This window comes from Xiphias gladius, chromosome 11 (genome assembly GCF_016859285.1).
Source record: "Xiphias gladius isolate SHS-SW01 ecotype Sanya breed wild chromosome 11, ASM1685928v1, whole genome shotgun sequence".
NCBI lineage: Eukaryota > Metazoa > Chordata > Actinopteri > Istiophoriformes > Xiphiidae > Xiphias > Xiphias gladius.
Genome location: NC_053410.1, coordinates 12,728,251 through 12,752,039, shown reverse-complemented (window position 1 = coordinate 12,752,039; position 23,789 = coordinate 12,728,251). Strand labels below are relative to the sequence as shown.

Below are 23,789 nucleotides of genomic sequence, written 5' to 3'. Positions count from 1 at the left end.
GCAAAGCAAGTTCCTCAGTTAATCGATGGCCATGTTAATGATCAATAATCAAGGAATCATTAAAAGATTATAAAAACAGCACAAAAAAAAAAAAAAGAAAAGACTTTGACATGATCAGCCTACCACTTGAGCATGTTTCCTTGACAGATATGCAAACATTGATAAACTATCCACAGGACAACAAAGGAGAAAGGTTGAAAGCATAAAGTTTGCAGAGATGCACCATGCACTAGATCAAACCTACACGGAAAAAAGGGAGAGTAGTTAAAGGTTTGCTTGGTTTTCCTGCAGAGGTGTAGTTTCTGTCACTGTTGTATTTCCCCATATTTCCTCATCTTCTTTTGTATGTTACAGTGAAAGTTGAGTGTATTTCTATGTGAGTCAGCTTCCTTGAGGCATTGCCCTAATCTCTCTGCGCTCCCATTAAGCTCTAAGGCCCTCTCTACCCTCATCTTCGTGATTAGCTCAAGCTTGTCACTTGAGTGTGCTCGTCCTCTCAGGGGGACTACTGATCGACCCAGAGCAGGTTCCCCCAGCTGACCCTGGGGGCTTTAATACCCTAAAGACGACCCGGCTTATGTTATAGCTATACTTTCACTACAACAGCTGGAGCGTCTTATTTGCTCTACACCCACTGTTACATGTCATAGAGATGACCTGGCACTAAATCTTTCCCAGTTGTCTATTGAGAAAGACCTATTTTTGTCTGTCACAACCTATTGACAGTAATATCTAATGGCCAAAGGTGTCTGAAGTTGCCAATCTCAAAATAATTCAAGATGCGTCATATGGGCCATCAAGGACAAATGGTTCACAATTAACAGTGCTGCAGTTTAACAACAAAGTCTTACGCTCTGTCTTTGCATTTGAGAAGTCAATTTACTTCAAGTGCATGCACTGACTCACATTCAAACCACCGTACTCACATGCTAAAAATGCTCTACAGTTGACCTTCTCTCCATCCAGCTTCCTTGCCACTGATTGCTAATGACTGAGGAAATCAATGAGCACAGATTTATAGGTCAATCTTTTAATGTTAGTCATTACTTTACCAAATATTGAAGGTCTTATGGTACAGACTCCTTGAACTACTCAGGTTTAATGGTTGGCTTTCCCCCTTCTCTTCCAAACTGCCATTTTGGCCATCGGATGGAGGGAACATCATTCTGAAATCGTCTGTGAAAAAGGCAACAGTAATGGGAAGGATTACGGTTGAGTTCCTGCGGTAATGGCAAAAAGAGACATGTGGTGGAATAAGTGCATGTGGGCTGGACCTCGGGAGGCTGGATCTGCACGATGGGTTTTTATGTCTACTTCAGCGATGCAGGTTAGCCCCTTGGGGCAAGGACAGACACACATACACATACACATTGGGTAAAAATGCTGAAGAAAACATACCTTTCTGATGGCCAGGCACCCAGTCTCTCGGGAGCTGTTTTGTTTCTAGCTTTCTGCAAGTGGGGCTTGCAGAAAAGTTTCACTGAAAAAACACAGCAAAGCCTTCTGCGGAAGCAGGTAGACAGAGTTTGAAAGGAGGCCCTCCCAGATTCAACTGTGTTGTTGTTGTTAAGAGTACTTTTTTTTTTTTTTTTTTTTTTAATGAATGCGAATAAATATGTAGCTTCAGAATGTTTGTCCATCTGCTTGTTTTCACAAAGTGGTTGTTTATCACAGTTCTGTGTAACACATCATAATGTATGATAAAACACTGCCTTTTCTATCCCTCTATAGCAGACTTCACTTGCCAAACTGATGCTATTTTGGTGATATTTTCAATGGGAGGATACTGCGTCCTCTCCTGCCCACATCTGAATGTGCTTTAATACCATGGCTCATCCCTCATCCTTCATCCCTTCTTTTCCTTCCTCTGTGCTCCCATGAAACAAATAGAGGAATGTAGGACAAAGTCTCTGCAGGCTGCTCTTAAAGGGATGCCCTTGTTCCTGCTCTATTTCTGTTTCTATTTCTCTCGTCTCTCGATCCCTCCCTGTCACACATACGGACCATTACATGCACACACTTGCATAGTCAGGTTAACTTGTAGAAGCACACACATATGTAGGCACACAAAAACAATTTGCTTCTTTCTAAGAGGCCTCATAAGCAGTGGCCTGTGCCTGTAACTCTATCATTAGTGTGCGATCAATGTCAGCGCTGAAAAAAGAAACGGTGCTTAATGACTAATTAATGGGGTAAGCTGAGAAATATGGCTGAGCAATGAGACAAGTTTGGCAGACTTTGTGGCGATGAAGGGTAGCCTATATAAGGAGCTCTCCTTCTTGGGGTGTTGACAGTACCTGGCTGGTAGGTCTGGATGGAGTCAGACAAGACCAGGTAACCCTTAAAAGACTGGATTTGTAGTTGGCAACATTCCCAAGTGGCTTCAGATTTAAATCTTAAATCTAAAGTATGGCAGCAAGAAATGACTCATTTCCAAATCAAATTTTCAGTAATTTTCTAAAGTCCCTCCACTGGAGACTAAATGCCATTTTATTACTTTCACTCACACTTTTCGGGAGATTTTCTTATTCTAAATTAGTGACTTTTTTTTTTTTTTTTTTTTTTTAACATTTGCCCTGACAAAAGAGGGAATATGAAATTTTAACATCACACTCATAGAGAATGAATTATATGATTATGGAGCCTCTCCCTGCAGACTTACAAAAATTAAGCTTTTTAATTGCTTTTGATATCTGAGCATGAGCGCAGAACGGTTCCAGCAAAAGCCATCGGAGTCCTGCGTAGCCCACATGTGGTGAAGCTGTACATTAGTATGATGGTATGACCTGTTGGGCCTCAAGTATCAGAGAGTGAGACTAATGCGAGTGAAGTTATCCTGGCTGTCACTCTATCCGGTAAATGCAGATTCAGTGCATGAAACGCTGATTGAGGTTTGATGAAAGAAATTGCCGGAGAGATGAGTAGCCAAGTTGTGCTGCAATTTGATATTTTTTCTGGTTGCAGTGCACAATGAATGGTCCAACCTCTTTGTTTATCCAAGTCTCCATGGCAATATAAAGGCCATTTGCTGTCGCAATTGCCTGATATCCCACAATGGCGAGCGACAGGGCTATTTTTAACCCTCCACAGGAACACAACATCAGCCACTCTCAAAACATTCATATAACTTAATAAACCCCAGATAAAAATTAAAGTGATTTAAGTGCCCCTGTGCGTTTTCACACAAAGGTGCCTCTTCGCACCACAAGCAAACCACACTGGACTTCGGTTTGAAGCAGACCAAGACCTACTAGAGTTCAAATAATAGCTTTTTCACGCGAGTCAATATGAACTGATCCAGACATTTTAGTGTGAAAACACCCTTAAGGTGCTGAATTGATTTGTTTCCTATTATTCATGATCAATTTCAAGTCATATACTTAAACTTTTACCGTCTCAGTCCTATGATCAACTCAGAGGCCAGCTTTAAAATGTAATCATTATATTTAGATAAGAATTAAAATTAAAGTAAGAATTTTTCAGTAGAATAAATGAATTTTTGAAATGTATCTAAAATTTTTATTTCCTAACGGATACATTTCTTTTCCTTATGAGGGGACTAGGAGGGGTTGTTATAATTACATGATTAATAAAATGTATAAATTTGTTTTTGTGCTGATTGTTTGATTGGAGGTCTAAAAGCGCTAATTGACCTAAGTGACCTGACATAAGAACAAATAACACCAGCGTCATTCATTTGACAAAGTTAATCAGAGAGCTGATAAGGACTTTCCCTTTCTGCATATGGCATATAACCAATTGGTTTGTGTTCAAGAGAGGAGCGATGTGATGTGTGTGGTTTAGCAACTGTACTATAAAACTGGCTTCTGAATAAATTAACCGTACATTAGTGTTTTCAATTTTATTGCATTGTTGAGGATACTTTATGAAGTAGTGGTTTCTTTTAGTAGGGTGCTATTTTCACTCATAAACCCCTCCTTTAGACTCCACAAGAAGTACACGTCTTTGTAGAGGAAAAGCTTGAGGCGGGATGGAGCTATCTATTTTTACACTCCCTAGGGAGGTTTTATTTGTCCATTGCGCTTGTAGGCACTAAAGTATTTCTTATTTTAGTAATAGTGCCTTGACCTAAATCAATCATTTAAGTACTAACCTGGCCTTCTTTCAGCTTCACAGACCCCTCCCTGCTGTGTCCTTCACACGTACATGCGCTACCCTCAGGAGAAATACTACATGTAAGCCAGACGTTCAGTTATTGTGCTCAAATCACATTCGTTTGGGTTGTATATTAATTGTATGGGGCGACTTGAACACTAACAAATGAAATGAATCTGTAACTATATTCCAAGATGCGTATGAGCTTACTAAAGCAGTAAGACATTTCTGAGATATGAAGAATGACCCAGATTTGGTGTGTTGCACTATGGTTGTGAGCATTAGTCAAGTCGGCAGCAGCGTGTTGTTTTTATCGTCTGCTCAGGGGGCAACCTTTCTCTTGCTCCTGCAGCTCGCCAAGGTCATGTGGAGGCTAACGAAGGGCTGGCTCCTGCTGACTGACTGAAGGTGTTTGGGACTATTTTTAGAAAATCATAACCAACATATTCCTTTGCCCTTGTGAACAAATGAGTTTTACCTCTCTGGTTGCGTTTTCCAGAGGCAGAGTTCCTGGTCAGAGGTGGTTAACTTGGGGAAATATCCTGGAATAGACTTACATGCTCTGCAGCCTTCCCTCAGGCAATCACTGCTCTCCTGTGTGTTTCTAGGCGTAAGTGGTTGTGCTTGTGTGTATGTTCAAGCTCAGGAATCTCCAGGCAATTTCGATGTGGCCTAAAACGAGCGTTGTGTGCTATACACTATATATGAGACAGATTTACTCCAGTACCTCTGGGAACTTTGTCCCCTTCCCTTTTTACTGTCACTTTCACTTCTTCCTCTCCTCCTTTTCCTCTTACGGTCACTACCTCTCTTCTCTCCCTGTCTCTTTTATCTCTGTGTTTTGCTGCTCTCTTTCCTTCTCAGCCTCACCTCCCTCTTCCCTTCTCTCTCCTTGCTCCTCTTCTACAGGAAGGGTGGCATAACCCCAGGCTGTGCCATGGCTTAAGGAGTAATAAGAACTGTGGTCGGCAGATCTATTTTCCGCAGGACACTGACAGCATGTGGCCAGGAATGCCTTGTGATTTTGGAGTGTGAAGTGACATTGAAACACCTGTACAGTGTAATGAAATCCAATACTATAGCCCTGCAATGCATAACACACGTGGGAAGCTTGTAATGTTTTTGTTGAGAGTAGACCAGTGAGGTGATGAGTGACCTCTGTGATCAGAGATTGGACACACACTCTGTTCGTGGGTGTGAAAGTGGGATGTGTTACACCCCAACATTGACACAGGACAGATTACTTCCTGTACTGACACTGAATGTTGGCACTGGACATGTGCTGTAGAATCATTTTTGTTTTTTTTCTCTAGCAACTCGTGGGGAAAGTATCTCGGTCTATAGCTACTAAATGCTCCATTATGTTCATCAGGTAGTCGCAGTCTGTCAGGTAGCGCACAGTGAGTTTTATAGATTTTTTTTTTTTTAGGGGAAAAAGGCTGCCTGCTTTGGCTAGAAACGAGGTTGAGGAGTGTGGTGAGAGTGAACCGAAACAGTAAAGTTGTGGGCTGTAAAACCAAAACAGTTAGCTGAAAGACAATATAGTGCTTGGTAGAGCTGAGGGGAAATGCACCGTGGAGTGATAATTCAATGTGGGTTTGTCGCTACGGGTGACACCTTTCACATTACACATAGTCATTTTTTTCCATTGTAATAAAATTATTCATTAGTGCAGCTGTAGATTCAATTGAAAAAAAATACTTTGTTTGGAAATATTGCTTTGATGTTGATATAGCTCACTATAAAGATGTCTGTGCGTGGGTGATGAGTCACACCTCTGCTCATACAGTACATCTAATTCCTAATATATCTATTTGCTTTTTTTTTTTTTGCTCTTTTTTTTGCTCCATCTCTTTAATCTTCTCTATGTAGAGTTGTGTTCAAGAAGTATTTATCTTGACCATTGATAGTTAAACGTTACAACTTGCCATATATAAAGTAACTAGTTAATTCTTATTTTTTACTTCTCATTACATGTTGCCATTTTTATTTGCTTTGAAACGCACTCAGCAGCTCCACATTTATAGACTGTGGGAACTTCTCCCAGCCTGTACTGATGAACTCCTAATTTGCCATTGTTCTCCTGAGCTTTACAGAGAAACCATAGGTCTGCCTGATGTGTCTCCCCCCCTACTTTCAGTAATGATAAGCTTTACTATAAAATGATGATTGTAAATTAATTAAATTGTAGTAGCAATATCAAGACAAATTCAATCTACCACTCTCTGTTATTGAGAATGCTTTGGGTCACATGACTGTAGCTGAGCGGTTATTCAGAATTAGGCCAAAGCTGGGCCCAAGGGGAAATGCCACAGTGACCACTCCAAATGGTGTCTTCACTGTGCACCATCTGTGTGTGTATATGTACTCGTATGTGCTTGTAAGGTGTATTTGTATGTGCGCGTATGTGTGTGCATTCTCACGCACAAAGGTCTGTAAGAGGTAGCTGAGGTTGTGGTTTGAAGTCAGTTTTGGGAGTGAGGGCACATGAGCTGCAGTGTGTAGATGGGTGTTAGGCCTGGAGGCTATACTGAGAGAAAAGGACATTTAATCACCCAAGGAATGTTGTGTATGCATAGGCTGTATGTATGATTCATGACAGGTTTCTTTTAGCACGCTTGTTTAGTTTGATGCCGGCAGAATCACATGGAGATGCTGGTGGTAAGTAAATAATTGAGAATTTAGGCCAGATCAATGTTAACTCCTCCGAGGGGTCTGGAGCGAATTAACCTGTGTCCAAATCCTGATGGCACTGTATGAGAAATTGCCCTTCAACCAAATAAAATCACTTTTTTTTTTTTTTTTTTTTAAAACAATTGCTTTTTACACAAGACTAATTCTAATCATCTTGAACATGGGCCAGGGCTTTACATAATCTTAAAAATCACACCAGTCCTTAGGATATCCGCCAGACAGACCACACACTCACACATGAATTAGAAGTTGGATCGTCCTCTTGGACCAATACAACTTGTCTGGCATGTCTGTACTCAGTCATCCATTATAAAGGATCATCTTGTTGTAAAATGTTTGATGTTAACTGGAGGAGGAATAAGCCTTGCTCCTCTTTTAGCTCTGGAGGTTCTCATTATGCAGTAAACTCTATTCTGGACCTTACACTGTGCCCCTATGGGTTCCATGCATACAAATGTATATCTTATGCGAACGTATGGGACTTGTAAATGTGTACTCTTGTAACAGCCCCATGTGTATTTCCTTTCCAGTCTATACATTCTCAAAGGTCCCCCTATAGCCAGGCAAACCATAATGCATATTCATGATTTTCCCACAGTGGGATTTCCTCATTACTTGGGAGCAAAATACTATAGGCCAAGTGAAGAATGCAGAGTGTTGAGAGCACCCACTTGCTAATGGTTAATCATCACAAGGTAAACATGAGGGTGGATTGTATGACAGACCAGACAGACCACAGCTCATTTATCATCATCTGTTTTTTTTTTTTTTTTTTTTTTAAAGCAACACCCGGCCAGCTATTGCACTGTTAAATGGAGAGAGTCACACAGTCTCTTTTCCTGAGTGGAGTTTCTGTCATAGGAAGGATTATCTGTTGGAATATTTGTATTTGAGAGGCGCTGAATAATTCACGCATGCTGAATGTACTGTCACATCAAAGCAGCTGTTCTCAGCTCCCAATTTCAGTTTATTATTCAGCTGTTTCATCTACATGTAATTGACTCTACAGCCAGGTCTTTTATCTCGGTCTGTTACCCCCTATGGTTCACAGGAGGAATTGCAGGGTGTTAGTGAAACTCAGTGGCAAATCACTCAAGCGGTATTACTAACACAATTTTAGTAATACTATTTTTAATCCCACATTTTGATCCAATTAATTTACATTAACAGACAAGGGTTTTCTCAGGAATTTTAAAAATGTTTACTGGCAAGGATTGGTCAGTTTTAAATGGTTAGCAATATTTGGCCTGATCATATTAAAAATTATGCTAAACATAGTATACATACTAAATTAATAACTCCAAATAACTTGTAAATATGGAAATATGTCTTAGCTAGCCATTTTGGTATGAAAAGCTGTGGTAACAACTGTAAAAAAAAAAAACTAAAAAAAACAAACATAAAAAGCTTAGAAAATTACATTCCAGCCATGGAAATAAGGACAAGTTCCCAGTATTGGCCACCTCTGTGTTCATGATGAGAAAGAGATGAAACACCCTTCTCTGATATATCACTTCATGAGTGTTTAACCTTGTAATAATGTTTGTTTCTCTCTCTGTCTCTGTTCTCCAGTCCTATAGAATCCTGCCAGAACTTCTACAAAGATTTCACGTTACAGATCGATATGGCCTTCAACGTCTTCTTCCTTCTTTACTTTGGCCTGCGGGTAAGCTGGAACACGGGCATGCAAGCTCACACGTGCGCACAAGCATTCACTCACTCATTCATGCATTTATTGTACACAGTTAAAGACATGTCCCTAAACGCAGAGGCACAAACAACACGCACACAGCAATGTCATTTTACATACATTAAAATCTTCAGCAGCCTACAAAAAGGTCTTTCGTGCTTCTTTTATTAACCTCATTAATGCACGACATCCCCGTACATTGAATATTTCCATTTTCTTCTTCATATTTCTTCATATAATTTTGAAACTTTGTGAAAAAATAATTGAGAAAACAGCAGGGAACAGCATCTATACAGGACAACCAACCTCGCTTAAACACAAAGAGACACCCACCTCAGTCACCTACGAATACTCACACAGCATGCCTTTAGTTTAAAGTGACGCTGTTGTAATAATGTTGCTAGCATGTCTGTCATGCCAGAGCAGCATTCCAATGGTGCAAATGCAGGCTGAGATCCTGAATGAATGAATAAATAAACTCATAAGCTGCTTACACCACCAACCCATTCGCATGACTCAGCAAGTGGGGTGAAGCTTTTGTCATTCTTTACAATATGTCAGCAATGCCAGGGGAAGACAGAGCATGCAGTTTGAATGGCGGGCTGTGGGGGAGAGGTGGTGTTTTGTATAAAATTAAAATTCAATTGTCATTTTGAATGCCATCCTGTTTTTGTTTCTTTTTTTTTTTTCTTCTGACAGTTTATAGCAGCCAACGATAAGCTGTGGTTCTGGCTGGAGGTCAACTCTGTTGTCGACTTCTTCACTGTTCCTCCTGTGTTTGTCTCTGTCTACTTAAACAGAAGCTGGCTCGGTAAGTCTGTATATCTCTTGCAGCCGTTTCTTTCTATGTCGCTTTGTCACTCTCCATTTCATAAATCTATTCTTTCTCACCGTACAGCCTTATATTTTCTTGCTTTCTTTCTCCATTTTCCGTATTTCCTTCCTCAACTCCACCAACGCACCACTACGTTTTTTCATTTCTTTTTTTGCCGTCTATCTTCACGTCACCCCTCCTTTTATCACTCTCTATCTCTCCCTCTTCCTCCCAGTCACCCCTCTGTCTCCCCATTACTGGGAGTGTGTCTCTGAGGTCCTCTTGCTCGAGGCTGCAGTCAACTTTCCCTCATTATTGAAAGTGACAGGGCTGAGTTCCTCTGATGTTTCAGGGAACACGGACACAGCAGAGTGAATGGTCTAATGGGAGTGAGAGTGACTCAGAATGGGGCTGTGGTTCTGTGATTGTGTGTGTGTGCGCTTGTGCTTCAGACTCATTGGGAAATGCTGTGCTGAGGCATTGCACCTGGAAAACCTCTTAGCGGTCCATAACTGCCATCTAATGGGCTCATTCACAATCACATGAAAATTGTACACACAAAAGCATGTGTTATCCCCATATACACATACACCAACACTTTTGCATGAGCAGACTGGAAAACACCGTAACCTGTATTACATAACGACCTACTTTTCTCATTGCGTTCTGAGTATTGTGGCCTAAATTACACTGCAGTAAAAAGAGTTTCTTTGTAGCTTTGTTCTTTTTTGGTTGTACTGCTTCTCTACCTTTTAAAACCATATACAATACTGTACTTCATTGCCATTCTTCATTTCAGAAAGCAAGGCTATTATATTAAATATAGAAGGTGCTAAGGTTCTTGAAGCAGATAAAAAAAATTAATTTGCTGAATGACTCAGCAATGAACAGAAATATGAATGCCCAAGAAGCTAAACACCGTTTGCATTTACATTCCCTTCAAAAAGACATCCAGCATATTTAGATACAATTAAAGAAAAATCCTATTTCTTTCTTTTTTTTTTATTTTTTATTCTCATCTTGTGTCTTATCTTAGTTTTGGCCAATCACTCCTGTCAGTAATAGGCCTAATTCATGTACATTTTGACCTGTCACAGCAGGAAAAGAACAGTTGTAAATAATAAAATGAATGATGGCCAAATGCCATTTAGTGACTTCAGTTTCAGCGTCCTGGTGCTGTGTGCGTGCTGGTTCACTGTCACACTCTCATGGTTTACAGGGAAGCTAGGAGCAGTTGTTAATTTTATCAGTAACAACCATGTTTTTCCAACTATGACAAGTCAAAATGTCTGCTGTGAAAAAGGCTTTCCATAATAATCAGCAATAATAATTAATTTATTAGATCTGGGAACTGGGCAACAATGTTAAAAAGAAGTCTGACAGGGCAACAAATAGGAGGAATCAGTTGATCTTACAGGTTTTAAACAAACCGCCGGGTTAGCCAAACCTAGTGAAAACAAATTGAAAACAAAGGCGGATTTCTGTTGGAAACATTCATCACTGTCAACTTTGACCTACAGTACCATGCCTACTGCATAATCAGAGATGTTACCAACATTTTGGCTGTGCTTAATTCAGTTATACTTTGAAATTAAAGATTACATTAAAGACTGAATATAGATTAGAGCTGCAACAATTAATCAATTAATCAATTGGTAGATCAGCAGAAAATTAATCAGTAACTATTTTAATAATTGATTAATTGTTTCAGATATTGTACAAGCAAAAATTTCAAACACTTGTTTTAGCTTCTTAAATGAGGAGATTTGCTGCTTTTCTATATTTAATATCGTAGATAGAAATATCTTTAGATTTGGGGGTTAGCTGGACAAAATAAGACCTCCGAAGACATCACCTTGGATGCTGGGAAACTATGAGGAGCATTTTTTTTTTTCCCGTTTTTTTTTTTTTGACATCACAAGGACCGAACAATTAATCAGTTAATTGACAAAACAATCAGCAGATTATCAATAATGAGAACAATCATTATATGCAGCCCTCGTTCAGATAATCTAACCAAACTGTCGGCTCGTTTCCAACCTGTCTGATTGTTGAACTGGTTATTTCTTGCCCTGTTGGATTCTGATGCTAGGAAGTTCCCAGATCTTAGCATTTACTTTGGTGAGAACAATGTTATTATCACTGATAGAAATGTTGGTCAAGACTATATGACAGAGATTTGGGGATGTTGAAGGGTCTGCCCTCTATCCCGTGTATGTTCTTGTTTTTACATACCCACTGGAGTCATTAAATCTGTGATGTAATTTGAAACTGTGAAAGTCTGATCTCTGAAGTGATGAACGTTTCCTTAGAAGCTCACAGTGGCCCATGAATTTCACAGGGAACAGGCTGTGTAATGAATTAGATATGGCCAAGTCAAGTAATCTGGTTTCTGGTATTCATGATGTAAGCTGTCTTCATCTCATCCTGAGAAAACCGTTGGTGTTAGGGCCTTGATGAGGATGATGAAAGACTGTGAAATGGTGGTCTGGCTGCTGCCTGACATTCTGCAGTGAATAATTACCTGTGATTATTAAATATCCTGCATCAGGGTTTGATATGGAAAGGAAAGACGCCTTTTATATACAACACAGCTGCAGCGTTGTTGTGTATAAACAGCAGGAGTTTAAATAAAGAAAAGAAATATGTTTGAGAGATGCCCTAGATTCCTGTGCAATTATTTTGCATTTATTTTTTATTACTATAATTTTAAAAAAGGGAAGAATCTTGAGGATATTTTTGCAAGGATCCTCCTTCAAACACTAGAGCTATTTATTTTTGCAGTGTTGGGTATATAAAACCACAGCGCAATATAGTGACAGAACTCCCCCTAGCATGACCTAAGTGTGTGCTTACTGGTGGTGTGCTTTTCCATGTGTTAAAGGCTACATAAAACGTTGCAAAGCCTCAGTTATAAAATTAACAGTGTGTAGATCTGCAGTTGGATACGGTCTACCATAACAGGCTGGTGATAGCTTCCAGAATACTAATGGGCCGCTGAAAGTGTCTGATAATATTCAGCCTCTAAGGAGTTAGGACAGGAATCATGATTAGCTGCTTATACCCTGTATTAATATGGAAATTAGGACATACAGTACCATGTTGTGACAGAAAAACAAGCACCATTAATCAGAGTAAAAGTCTAGGCAAATGACAGTAAGACATATTGCCTTATTCCTGATCTACTTTCAAATGGTAACTTGTGTCATTCACTGCTATATAAATAGAATTGCTGCTTCCCTAAAGTCTATTGCCCCCCTTCATGCACTTCCACTAGGAAGATTGACAGGGCGATAATGGTTTTCCTAATAATCTATAAACAAATCTATAATCGGTGCTACTTTCATTTAGTTAAGTGAATGCATTGTCCCTCAACAGGCTTTGTTAGAGGAAGCTGGGTGCTTGTTAAGAATGTGTATTGTCCTCCTCATTCCCAATGGATTAATTCATCTTTTCTTTCCATCCGCTGCTGGAGAATACACACCACAGCCAGTTTAATATGTCAAAATCACAGTACCTCTCATTTAAATCCTTCAGCTGTGGTCCTGCATGAGAAGGCTGTTGGAGATCCAAGTGGGGGGGGGGTGTTGCTCAGATGATAAAAAGGCCACTAATAGGGTTTCCTCCATGTGCTGTGTGGTAGTACATTTGCTCACTCTGCACTCAGGGAAGTCTATGCTGTGTGCATTTCAAGTTATGTTCTCTCTGCCTCTGAAAGTTGGACATTGATTAAGAGGAGGAGAATGATGTCTGTTTAATGTAAAATGGCATGCAGAGTTCTTCCTTGGGAAAAAGGAATTAATCTCCTTTAACTGCCTGAGCATTGCTGCAAAGAGACTCCTAGCAATGTAGGATTAGCATATGGCTGTTTGAAAGATGCTAGCAGCTACTGTGGCTACTAAGCCCCAGCTCTCAACAGCCTGTCAGTTAACTTCACGCTCCCCTCCTTATTCATTAAAAACCACTGGGAATTACAATGTTGGTATGGGTTATTTCAGAGCTATAACATTTTTGATGATAATATTGTGTGTTTGATTGATGTGTATTTTTTTTCTAAATTTTTTGTTGCAACCTAAATGTTGTTGACGTTAAGCTGCACTGGCTCTGAGAATGTACAGGACAGTAGTTGACTTCAGGAATGGCTTGGATTCTAACCTGCCACTGCCTCCTAGTGGTGCTTCAGTATACTGTTTGCTGATCGCATAGACTGTGGTTGATCCCTTGTGTTTTCCTGCTGAAAGAGGCTTATGGTACTACCTGATATGGGCATGAGTGCATCCGCCTTACATGCCTGTTCGGTCGCTGGCAGGAAGCCTCCATGTACATTCAGGGGAGGGAAACTAATTTCTGGGAAGTTTAAGCCTCTTTGCTGTAGCCAGGCTTCTCATGTGTTGCATTGCATTGCATTTTTGTATTATTGTACAGGCAGTGAGTTGAGGCATAATTCCCAGTCTAGCAAAAATGGATTGTTAGTGTTAAGCATATACATTAATATGCCCGTGACATCTATCCAACATGAATGCCCAGTAAGAACAAGTGCTCTGTGCACAAGCTGTGTGTTTGTGTGTGTGTGTGTGTGTGTGCAGCGTATACTCTAATCCTGCCCGGGTTGACTGTTAGTATTATCCCAGATGAACCATCCCAGACTGCTGATTGATAAAAGGTCCCAGTGGCCTGCTCTGCCAGAACATGTGACACACAGGCTGTGCTCTGGCTTGCAAAGCCTCAATGAAGTAAGAGTGGGCACAGACCAGAAAAACCTTTCTGAATGAGCATCTGGCTGGCTGACACGTGTGTGATTGTGTGTGTGTGTATGTGTGACTGTGTGTGTGTGTGTGTGTGTGTGTGTACACATCTATACATGTGAGCGCTTTGGCATGAGTGGGAAAGAGATTTTCTCATAAATGAACATGTGCTCAAAGGACCAGAATTTCATTGAGAGTTTTGCATCGTGCACAAACACGCACAAACGCACATAATTTGCACTGCTGTGTTTGCGAGGACATAAGTGATTAGTGTTTTGAGCCCAGACTTTTGTCCCCAGATGGGAACTGAGTCCACAAATGTGATCCCAGAGTGTTGACTGGACACACATGACTACATGCACACAGAGTACAGTACACTATAAGAACAAACACAGATGCTTCACACTAGGTGAGAATTACACAGTTCCCAGCGGGTTCGATCACTGCAATCTCTGTGTATACTTCCGACACCTAATAAATAAACAAAAATATACACAGCAGTGTAGGACATATACACTATATATTCCATGACTGAAAAGGAGCCAGGAGAAAAAAAAATCTTAGTGTACTACCTGCACCCTTTTCAAAATTAAAAAGACACAGATATGTCCATGTTTTTAAACTGAATAATATTTAAAATCCTTCCCCAGTCCATTTCCAGGAGACTTCCACAATTTGACCCCATATGCTGAAATACACATCCACTATAATATAAAATCATAATCAATTTCTTACACTCCACTAACACCAGCAGCTGTCATTATTAGAGCCAGGAGTGAAGGAAGTACACTTGTCCTTTGCAACATAGTTTGTATGATGTGTCAGAATGTCTAAAGACAAAAGTTGGTATACCTGTTCAGGATGGCCACACTCAAAGGCAATGTGAAAAGCCTGTAGTACTGGAGAGGCGGGAGACGGAAGGAATTGTTCAGTTGGGGAAAATGCCACACACTTTTGAACTATATCTCCTCAGAGGGATTCATGATGTTGGACTTGGTTGAAGACACACAAGTTGTGGAGGTAGTGATGTGAAGAATGGGGGGGACTTAAGTGGCCTATTTTTCTCACCTCCATACATCTGGCCAGTGTCTGTGTGAAGTGGGCATGTTTGTTGGATTGTCTGTTTGGGAAAGTTAGAAAAATTTTCAGATGTCGCTTCCCCAAATCGATTCCAGAGAGATGGGGGGTGGGGGGAGGGTTTGATGATGTGCAGCACTTTTTAAACATGTAGATGCCTTTTTACTTTTTTTTTTTTTTTTTTGCTCGTTTATTTTGTGCTGACCATATGCAATGTACACAGGTACAAATATAATAACACCATACAAGATATTATTACACTAAAATATTTGGAAGTCGAATATTTAAATTCTTAGGCTTCGGTTGAAGAATTGATCCCTAATCCGACAGAAGTTTTTCCATGTCAGACGCAGTTGTTTGAAATTTCCCTGTGGAAACATGGCACTCATTTTTAAGGCAGGATTATTGTTTTTGTCCTGCATTATTTTTCATTTCTGCTAATCCTTGGCAGGGTTCAGACTTTTTTTAGAAAATAGGTTCAACACAGCTGCGTATTGATAGGAACAAAGCTTCCGAAAGGTTAATAGTAAAGCACTAAAAGGGCACGAGAAAGGTAAATCTGTTTGGGTTGTGGGGATTAAAGGCACTGTGACAAAAATTGGAAAAAAAAAAAAAAACACGTATTTTTGAGCTGACATTTTGCTCGCAGAGACACAATCCCTGGCAAGACTGACGTGATTAGACAAACAATACAATTCTGTCTCTCTGTTTTAGCTAGCTGTCTGCAGTAGTGACTATCGATTTTACCAGTATTAGGAGGTGTTTGCTTTACCAAGAACCTCTAACGTTGGTGGTACAGTATCGAGGAAGATTGACTTTTTACAGAAAACGGGAGTCTTGCTTCCTTTGTCACTTTTCCTAGGATTTATCTTGTGTCTTTTTCTGGAGGTGCTTTTGAAATACTAGGGCCTAAATCTATTGGATCACAGATTTTTATTACTCATCTTGGCCCCAAGAGAGAGGAATTCCTTGGACGTCATTTAGTCTAAAACCATGATTCCTCCCAAGCTTCTCGTGTACCGGCGCACACACAGTGATGCTAATTTGGAGACCCTCCAAGAGACATGGAGGCGAAAGAAGTCCTGTGGCGATCTTTTTCAGAATGGGTACAGGGTGAGGCAGGGCCATCATGCACTGGAGCAAAAGGAAAGGCAGACAGGACTTTACCATTCAGTCTGGTCCTGTTTACGAATCGTCTCTGACTGGGGTAAGGGCATTGGTATCAGCACACAGTATATACATGCATTATCTGGAGGTGTGCTCAGAATTTGTTTAGTAAGAGGAATGACCTAGTTCATCAAGCTCTTGAAATGTTTGACAATTATAGTTGGATTAGTCTGTTAGTCATGTTTGGTGACAAGCATATGGCCAGTGTCTTATGTTTGGAGGCAGTAAAGTGATTGTAGAGATCGTCTCAGCAGGAATTCACATAGCTTTTTGTCAGACAAACTGACACACATAAGCAAAGACTCGAGCGCACACACACGTTCCATCGGGATCAGTCGTGTTATGTAAAAAGACAATGAGGCAGGTGTCGCATTCTTCTATAATCCCTTAGCGGCTGTTCTTGAACTCAGACTGAGGCTCATGTAAAGTAGGCCACATGATGTTCCTCCTAACTTGTTTGAGTGCATAAATTATTCCATCACATCATCTTGAGTAAAGTGTCTAGCTTTTTGTATCATCTTCTTGTGTCACACAAACTAAATTTTGCATCGTTTGGTGCTCCGCGGTGCTGTGCTATGCGAGTGCCGTAGAAAAACATTTGGGCCATACTATTTCACGGAATTGCTCATACATGTTGTCTACACTCAGCTGCCGCTCCTATATTTCTCTGCTGCCACTTTAAAGATATTCTAGAAAACACCTAATTTATGGATACATGCTTGAATATGAATTTATCATGAGATTGCCATCAATTGTTCTGTATGTATTTATTTTCTAATCTCTCTCTCTCTCTCTCTCTCTCTCTTATCTTTTTCTCACAGGTTTAAGATTCCTGAGAGCACTAAGATTGATACAGTTCTCGGAAATCTTACAGTTTTTGAATATCTTGAAAACAAGGTAAAAATAAAGTTTTCCTCATTCACAGGAAACACATCCACCTGCAACAGCGACTTCAGTGTTACTACCACCCCAGTAGCTATGTCTAACAATGAATCTGGTTTGTCCAGAAACTGGAGGATGAGTTCTTTTTAAGTTCTGTATATAATGTAGCGTTGTAAGAAACAGTATATGGCAGTAATCACTTAAATTTAAGTATATTTTATGAGGTATCATAATTGTATGTTTAAATTAATGATGGTGTTTATCCAAGTGTTACATACACTTGGATACCATAACCATACAGGGGAATTTACAGTTTCTACACAAGACTATGACAGCAAAGGTTTAGCGATTGCCCTTCCTTTGGTATCATCAGATACATAATTGGAAGCTGAATTCAAACTTTTAGTCCCATTCTGTGTGTCATTTGGCTTGTATGATCCTTTCCATCATTTTTATAGTAGTTATAGTATTTTCCCTACTTTCTGTTTATTGATATTCCCACAATCTATTCAAGTCTCATCTCAGCCTTCCTGGCTGTAACTTTACGAGTAGGTCCTGCTATCAGTTTCATGAGTTCACAAATCTCAGTTTTTCTGTTATTGTGGTCTGGATGTCTTTGAGAGTTTTATGGTTTTTCTTCTTCCACCTAGCAATTCCATCAAGCTGGTGAACCTGTGTTCTATCTTCATAAGCACATGGCTCACAGCTGCTGGATTCATACATTTGGTAAGTGGACAGATGTGAAGGCCAGCGGGGTCTAGTGATTAATGAGCCAGTAAGGAAGGTGACTGACTAACTGATTGGTACAATACAACTGTGACACCTGGTACTTTTAATAGTCTAATTCAAATGAATTGAAGAATGCGTTGCAAAAAAGGATACTGTAATGACAGTTTTCACACACTTCCAAGTAGGGATACACCGACCCAACTTTTTATCTCCCAGTACCGATTCCAGTAACTTAACTCATGGTATCTGCTAATACCCACTACTGTTTTGATACCAGTGCTCTGTTATTCCCAAATTTAAAATCTATATACCCTACTACGTGGAACTCATTGGAATAATTTTTTTTATACAATGTGACATGATTGCTGTGGCACTAAAACTGAGTAGGCTTTTGAATTTAGAATGTAACTGATTGGCAGAAACACTGAATTCTTTAAAAACATCGATGAAGGATCTGGATTTAATGTGGTTCAGTTGTGTTACAGCCAAGCTCGACCTGCTTCATAAGGTCTCTTTTGCTGCTGATTCCAATTGGTGCATCCCCAGTATGCAGTAATAAATAAAAGGCTGGTAAATTAGGACCAAGGAAAACAACCACCAATTCACATGTAAATAGATCAACTGTATTTTCAGAAAGATCAAATCAGACTTTTTAATTTTAAGATTTGAATGGCCCCACATAATTTGTAATAACTTGTGAAACATCCTGTGAAATTAATCAAAGATTTATTCAACATTATTAGTAATATCAAAACGCAAGGTGGGTGTCCTGGCGACCCGGCACCAGCATAACATGCGCCTGCGATTTCTTCAGTTCAAGCAAATTAAGGCAAAATTCCATATCCACTATGATTATTGTGTGCAGAGTAAAATCTGTTTCGGGTACAAATAGTATACTGTATGTTGTGTATTTGGAGACCTGCTCAAAGACTCATCAAGCATTGAACTGTTTTAACCACTAGATGGCAGCCTAAGCCCAATATATAGAAAATATATAGAGTGACTGAAACGCAGATCAGTGCTTGAGCACTTGTAGCTGGATTTAATCAAACCTGATGAAATAGTTTATTTTATGCAAAACCTTTTTCTTTTTTTTTTTCTTTTTTTACAAATTGATGGTTGGAGTCAAGTGTAATTATTCTTCCCTACCTCTCTGATTTCCGTTTTAAGGTGGAAAACTCAGGGGATCCTTGGGAAAACTTCCAAAATTCCCAGTCACTTTCCTATTGGGAATGTGTCTACTTGCTGATGGTGACTATGTCTACAGTGGGCTACGGGGACGTCTATGCAAAAACCACCTTGGGGCGCCTGTTTATGGTCTTCTTCATCCTTGGTGGTTTGGTAAAAATCATTCTTTTTCTTTCTCCCTTACTCCCCTTATCCCCTCCTAAATCCTGCCTGTCCCCATCTGTCCCCCAAAATGATAGAAGAAATGATAAATTAAAGAATAATTAATTTAAATAATTGATCATGCATATTGTATAATATTTTATCATAGCGCTATAAAATGTTAGAACTATGTTGCCTGTGCTAGTACATATTATTTCTTTGTCATAGTGTAGTTGTATCCTTCTGTTTAGCCTGCTGTATCTTGTCCATTGTAATTACAGTACTATGTGCTCCTTTGCACCCTCCCCTTATGTGTCATTCTTGTATTTGTTTAGTAAGAGTATAAGCTTTTGTCTGATAATGTTGTTACTGTTCTTTTAAAAGCAGTTGCGGTTTCAGGACACCCCTCCTTCCGTGTCTCTTCCCACAATTCCAACAAACACAGGGGCAGGCAGATGAGGCTTAGGCCAGCCTGACTGTTACCATAGCAACAGCAGCCTCCCACTCCCTCCCTCTCACCTTCCTCTGATCTAGCGTCCTGTTGGGCTGCCACTAGTGTAGTAACTTACACGCATGCATACATGGGTGCACACACGTGTGAGCACTCCTACACGCACACGCACATGTACACGCACGCACACGCACACACACAGACACACACAAAAGACCCTGCCTCCTCCATCTTCCCTTACAAGTAATGGAGGATCTAGCCAAATCACACTTACTGTATTCTGCATTTGGCCAGCTATCACCATGCACAGGATGACCCACAGCTGTGTGGATGCGTACCGTGTTGTGGCCATGGTGATAGGTTGTGTGTTTTTCTCAGTGTTGAGAGCTCTGGAAGTCTTTAGGCTAGTACCTCAAGCTGCTTGCTATCAGCAGCAGTGGCTAAATAATGACTCCAGGCCGGAGATACTTTAAAGCCAAGAATCATTTCAAAGCCACGTCATTTCACATTATTCCTGGTAATGCAGAGGTAAACTTTGCAAGCATGATTTAAGTATGTATTTACAAGGGCAAGGGCTTGTCAAAGTTTTTATTGTAGATGTAAGCCTAGATGAGTAGTGTCAGTGAGTACCCCCTTGTTAGTTGGTAAACTTGAGCATGACCCTGTCCTATGATAAATGGCTGTGAAACTTTGCAAAATGCATCCAGCTCATTTCCCAGCCCAACAAATGAGTCTTAATGTGTTTTGCAGCTGTGGACCATCAGGTGAGCCTATTCAAATCAACCTGCCAGATCATCTGTGTTTGTTGGACAAAACATGGCACATAGGTTTTTATTCTCCCTTCTGCTATCCGAAATGGTTTTGGGTGCTATCACAGACTGACTATTCATCAGCTGTGACAAAATTCTTGCCCACTGACTAAACCTGTTCCTAAATTTTTACCTTTAAAACAACCGGGGCTATTTTTTTCCTCAACAGCAAAAACAAGATTCTTTTTGGTATATTAAGATCTCTCTCATTCTTGTGATCTTTAGAAAGTCTCTACAGACAATGAGAGAGTTTTCCACAGCAAAGCAATATTTTTCTCCCCCCAGAAAATTTGGATTCATACACCAGTTTCCCCACCACCCACTCTGCGGCGTAGTAGTCTCTTTTTTAGTCTCTTCTTCTGTCTTCTATCTTCTCCTTAGGCCATGTTTGCCAGCTACGTCCCTGAAATCATAGAGTTAATAGGAAACCGCAAGAAATATGGTGGTTCCTATAGTGCGGTTAATGGGAGAAAGTAAGTATTCCAGATGGTTCTGCTGTTTTTCTGTGTGCGGTAGAACCCTCTCTGCATGCCTTTTTCTTTTTTCTGTTCCATGCATGTAGGCCATGTTTGCTCGCTACGTGCCAGAAATTGCTGCTCTCATCCTTAATCGGAAGAAATACGGAGGGAGTTATAACTCGACACGAGGCAGAAAGTAAGTTGAAATCCAGACAAGGTGTGGTTGTGTGACTCTGCACCCCCCTGAAGTTTTTATAGTTATTGGGGGTTGGTTTACTTGACTTTTTAGAACAGTAAAGTTACATTTTAACATTAAGTCACACTGTGTGACTGGAGACCTTGGCCATTAGGACACACATGTCCATGCCCCTTTACTCTCTCTTTCACTCTCTCTCTCCCTGTCTGTCCTTGTCTTCTTCTTCCTCTACCATTTTCTATATCTGCCTCTATCTGTCCTTCACTCAGAGCTTTCCTGAAGTCATTTGTGTGCCGTTCATTTTCTTTCTTTGTGCTCCTTGAAACATCCTGTGTTGCGCTTTTATTTTAATTTGGAAAATAGAGCTTTCATGACTACTACACTTCAGACTTGCAGTATACTAACCTGTCTTGCCTCTATGCAATATATCTGTGCCCAGCGTCTTGTCTCATTCCTAATTCTATTCAAATCCAGTCTCTCATTAATACAGTTTTTTCTATAGGGATTAATTAGGATCATAATCCATCAAAATGAAAGAAAATAGTCATGAAACCGCTACTTATCCACTTTTAGGATTTTTTTTCCACAAGAAAATAGAAAAAGATCTCAACATCTGCAAGTGCATTATTATTGGTGGTCTTTTTAAGTATCATCAATCTCAATGACCATTGCAGGATAAAATTTTTCCTTTTCTTGTCTTATTTTGCTAGAGTTTGTTTTGCATGTTTTATGGAATTACTTTTCTTTAACTGCATCATTCTGGCATGTTGTCTATGACCTGCTGTCATGCGGCCTTTCATTGTTTGAGAACTCTATGAAAAAGCCATCTTCCTGTTGTCCGTCACCGCTAGCCCATCGCATCATCAGTGCTTGACATGACTCTGGCCCTGATCTTCAGTCAGCTCCCACACCCTGAATGCTGGATGCCTCACTCCCATTGGAGGCTCTCAATTGCTTTTGGCTTGCTTTGCCTGCTTGGTTCTTGGTGCTCGCCTGGGTCTTGTGTTTGTGTGGTGGTGGAGTTTGTCTCCAGAGGCTCCTGTTATTTATGCAAATTGTAATTGGCCTCTCACAGCAGAGGTTCCAGTGCACTGTGAAGTATGTGTGACACTGTGGTCATTTTACTGTTTGTACAAGATTACCACAGTACTAATTGTGCAGTACTGTTCTCCTCCCCTCGTTGCTCAAACCTTACTGATATTCAGCAAAGAGATTTATTTTAATCCAAATGTGGTGTGTCCAGAACAGGGAGGGTAGACTCTTTCTTTTTCCTCTCATTTTCTCATTTTCTTTGACACTCAGCATCTAACACTATGCTGTCTTCTCTTTCTCACTCTGTTTCTCTTTTCCAATCTTACTTCCATCTGTTTCAGCAGGGTGGATTCTAGGGAGTCAGCAGTAGAGCCAGGCATTGGAAAAAATCCTTTGTTAGATAATGTTTGCCTGTCATTGGGATAAGATTGATGAAATGTTATGTTTGGCCAGTGATCTGAGCCGAGATTCACAGATGGTGTTGAGAGAAACCCTTGTCAAAACTAAGGATAGTTTCTCACACACACTTTATTTTCTCTTTCCACACCCCCTTCCATCTTTCTTTCTGGTTAGACATTTAGTGCGAAAATATTGTAACAGTCAGAGGATACCCACCAAACACACAGGCTTAGAGTGGCACCAGGCTCTTTGGATGATCATTTAGATATGTATGTGTTTGGTGTTTAAATGGATAGGAGCTGAATCATAGACAAAACAGGTTTGTCATGAGGGTTTAGGATTGCCATTAGGGTTCAGTGCATTATCATTTAGCAGCTGTCAACACACACGAAAAAAGTCTATCACGGAAGGGAGATTAGGAGATTACAAGTATCTGATTGATTTCAGAGCTCACAAACAATGAGGTCATGATACATCATGAAGTATTTTAAATGTAACTCTTTTAATTTGATCTCTCTTCCTGGCTGCTGTCATTTGAAACGGGCCTTGAAGATTATTTGGAAGTGAGAGGGTCTCACATTGGATCCATACTGAATTTTTTTTTCATGCTAGTGTTGCTTCTAGTGCTCTGTGCAGCGTAGCGTACAACCGTGAGCGCAGTGACAGCTCTCAGCCTGTGTATGCTGATATAATAATGACAAGTGTTGCGTTCTGTAGGCGCCCACTGCACTCGGGGCTCTGTGGTTTCCATTATGGCTCTATGGTTTCCATTAGCCCGAACTTCAACAGAGGGGTTGGCACAGACACTGGCTTCAACCCTGGCTGAACTCTGACATACACCTTTGAAAGTCCTCTGTAAGGGCTAGCTACTTGAGGCGTACAGACCCAGTGACTCCTACACTATCAGGCATGAACACACGCACACTCTTACATAATGGTAAAAGATACATCAGGCTGAGTTTCCAAAGAACCTGCATACAATTACACAGTAAAGACAAAGTGCACCACATACTATATGGGCACACTTAATTTTGTTTAGCTTTTAATGGCTACACATGGCATTGTTGATTCTCAGCACTGATTACAGGAGATGCAATTTCCCTAAATGTTGTTGCCTAAAAATTCCCTGGAAGATAATACAAAAATAGAATGGGAAATCTGTTACGTAGATTGCAACATTTTGACAATGATTCTTGCAGTA

General features: G+C 40.2%; 1 protein-coding gene across 8 annotated transcripts in view; it reads left to right on the top strand.

Moving 5' to 3' along the window:
• The window catches only part of kcnma1a (potassium large conductance calcium-activated channel, subfamily M, alpha member 1a), a 135,471-nt gene that overhangs the window by 61,658 nt on the left and 50,024 nt on the right, over positions 1 to 23,789 (top strand). For all 8 annotated transcript variants that reach the window (XM_040138922.1, XM_040138921.1, XM_040138920.1 and 5 more), the window contains exons 4-9: positions 8,383 to 8,476; positions 9,200 to 9,311; positions 17,125 to 17,200; positions 17,836 to 17,911; positions 19,085 to 19,255; positions 20,885 to 20,976. In XM_040138922.1, coding sequence (XP_039994856.1) covers positions 8,383 to 8,476; positions 9,200 to 9,311; positions 17,125 to 17,200; positions 17,836 to 17,911; positions 19,085 to 19,255; positions 20,885 to 20,976 — 621 coding nt within the window. The remainder of the gene's footprint in view (positions 1 to 8,382; positions 8,477 to 9,199; positions 9,312 to 17,124; positions 17,201 to 17,835; positions 17,912 to 19,084; positions 19,256 to 20,884; positions 20,977 to 23,789) is intronic.